We start from the raw sequence: 2,207 nt of genomic DNA, 5'->3' as shown, positions 1-2,207 counted from the left end.
TCTTCGTCTTCGTCGTCCTCTTCTTCGTCTTATTCGTCTTTGTCGTCGTCGTCTTCATCATCGTCTTCATCGTCTTCATCTTCGTCGTCGTCTTCTTCCTCTTCTTCTTCATCTTCGTCGTCTTCTTAGTATTCTTCTTAGACTTCGGCTTCGTCGTCTTCGTCTTCGTCGTCGTCTTCTTCTTAGTCTTCGTCTTCTTCTTCGTCTTCGTCTTCTTCGTCTTCGTCGTCTTCATCTTCATCTTCTTCTTAGTCTTCGTCTTCTTCGTCTTCTTCGTCTTCTTCTTCGTCGTTGTCGTCTTCGTCGTCTTCTTCTTCTTCTCCTTCTTCGTCTTCATCGTCTTCTACGTCTTCTTCATCTTCTTCTTCGTCGTCTTCTTCCTCTTCTTCCTCTTCTTCCTCCTCTTCCTCTTCTTCCTCTTCTTCCTCTTCCTCTTCTTCCTCTTCTTCCTCCTCTTCTTCTTCTTCTTCCTCGTCTTCTTCTTCTTCTTTGTCTTCTTCCACTTCTTAGTCGTCTTTGTCGTCTTCGTCTTCGTCTTCTTCTTCTTCTTCGGCGGCTTCTTGTTCTTCTTCGGCTTCTTCTTCTTCTTCTTCGTCTTCTTCTTCTTTGTCTTCTTCTTCGTCGTCTTCTTCGTCGTCGTCTTCTTCGTCTTCTTCTTCGTCTTCTTCGTCTTCTTCGTCTTCGTCTTCTTCGTCTTCGTCTTCGTCGTCTTCGTCGTCTTCTTCTTTGTCGTCTTCTTCTTCTTCATCGTCTTCTTCTTCATCTTCGTCTTCTTCTTCTTCTTTGTCTTCTTCTTCTACGTCTTTTTCGTCTTCTTCTTCATCGTCGTCTTCTTCTTCGTCTTCTTCATCTACGTCTTCTTCGTCTTCTACTTCTTCTTCGTCTTCTTCTTCTTCTTCGTCGTCTCCTTCGTCGTCTTCTTCTTCATCTTCTTCGGTTTCTTCGTTTTTGTCTTCTTCGTCGTCGTATTCGTTTTCTTCGTCATCTTAGTCTTCTTCTTCTTCGTCGTCCTCTTCTTCGTCTTCGTCTTCTTCGTCTTCGTCTTCTTCGTCTTCATCTTCGTCTTCTTCTTCTTCGTCTTCTTCTTCGTCTTCGTCTTCGTCTTCTTCGACTTCGTTTTCATCTTCATCTTTCTCTTCTTCCTCGTCTTCGTCTTTGTCTTCGTCGTCTTCGTCTTAGTCGTCTTTGTCTTCGTCTTCTTCATCTTCTTCGTCTTCTAGGTCTTCGTCGTCATCGTCTTCTTCGTCTTCTTCTTTGTCTTCGTCGTCTTCGTCTTTTATGTCTTCTTCTGCACCTTCGTCTTCGTCGTCCTCTTCTTCGTCTTATTCGTCTTTGTCGTCGTCGTCTTCATCATCGTCTTCATCGTCCTCATCTTCGTCGTCGTCTTCCTCTTCTTCTTCTTCGTCTTCGTCGTCTTCTTAGTATTCTTCTTAGACTTCGTCTTCGTCTTCTTCGTCGTCTTCTTCTTAGTCTTCGTCTTCTTCTTCGTCTTCATCTTCTTCGTCTTCGTCGTCTTCATCTTCACCTTCTTCTTAGTCTTCGTCTTCTTCGTCTTCTTCTTCGTCGTTGTCGTCTTCGTCGTCTTCTTCTTCTTCTTCTTCTTCGTCTTCTTCGTCTTCTTCTTCGTCTTCGTCATCTTCATCTTCTTCTTTGTCTTCTTCTTCATCGTCTTTTCCGTCTTCTTCTTCTTTTTCATCGTCGTCTTCTTCTTCGTGTTCTTCTTCGTCGTCTTCTTCGTCTTCTTCGTCTTCATCTTCTTCTTCATCGTCTTCTTCTTCTTCGTCTTCTTCGTCTTCTTCGTCTTCTTCTTCTTTTTCTTCTTCTTTTTCGTCATCTTCTTCTTCTTCTTCTTCGTCTTCTTCGTCTTCTTCTTCGTCGTTGTCGTCTTCGTCGTCTTCTTCTTCTTCTTCTTCTTCGTCTTCTTCGTCTTCTTCTTCGTCGTTGTCGTCTTCGTCGTCTTCTTCTTCTTCTTCTTCTTCGTCTTCTTCGTCTTCTTCTTCGTCGTTGTCGTCTTCGTCGTCTTCTTCTTCTTCTTCTTCTTCGTCTTCTTCGTCTTCTTCTTCGTCGTTGTCGTCTTCGTCGTCTTCTTCTTCTTCTTCTTCTTCGTCTTCTTCGTCTTCTTCTTCGTCGTTGTCGTCTTCGTCGTCTTCTTCTTCTTCTTCTTCTTCGTCTTCTTCGTCTTCTTCTTCGTCTTCGTCGTCTTCGTC

The 2,207-nt window shown here is 43.5% G+C and overlaps 1 protein-coding gene across 1 annotated transcript in view; it reads right to left on the bottom strand.

The window, feature by feature from the left end:
• Nucleotides 1-626: 626 nt before the first annotated feature.
• The window catches only part of LOC122547372 (glutamic acid-rich protein-like), a gene marked incomplete at its 3' end in the record, with an annotated part of 3,792 nt that continues 2,211 nt past the window's right edge, over nt 627-2,207 (bottom strand). Inside the window, exons 2-4 of the mRNA XM_043686000.1 lie at nt 1,590-1,739; nt 1,295-1,414; nt 627-986 (exon numbers count right to left, since the gene is read on the bottom strand). Of these exons, the coding sequence (XP_043541935.1) occupies nt 627-986; nt 1,295-1,414; nt 1,590-1,739 (630 nt within the window). The remainder of the gene's footprint in view (nt 987-1,294; nt 1,415-1,589; nt 1,740-2,207) is intronic.

This window comes from Chiloscyllium plagiosum, unplaced genomic scaffold (assembly GCF_004010195.1).
Source record: "Chiloscyllium plagiosum isolate BGI_BamShark_2017 unplaced genomic scaffold, ASM401019v2 scaf_7614, whole genome shotgun sequence".
Lineage (NCBI taxonomy): Eukaryota > Metazoa > Chordata > Chondrichthyes > Orectolobiformes > Hemiscylliidae > Chiloscyllium > Chiloscyllium plagiosum.
This window is presented reverse-complemented; position numbering and strand designations above follow the sequence as displayed.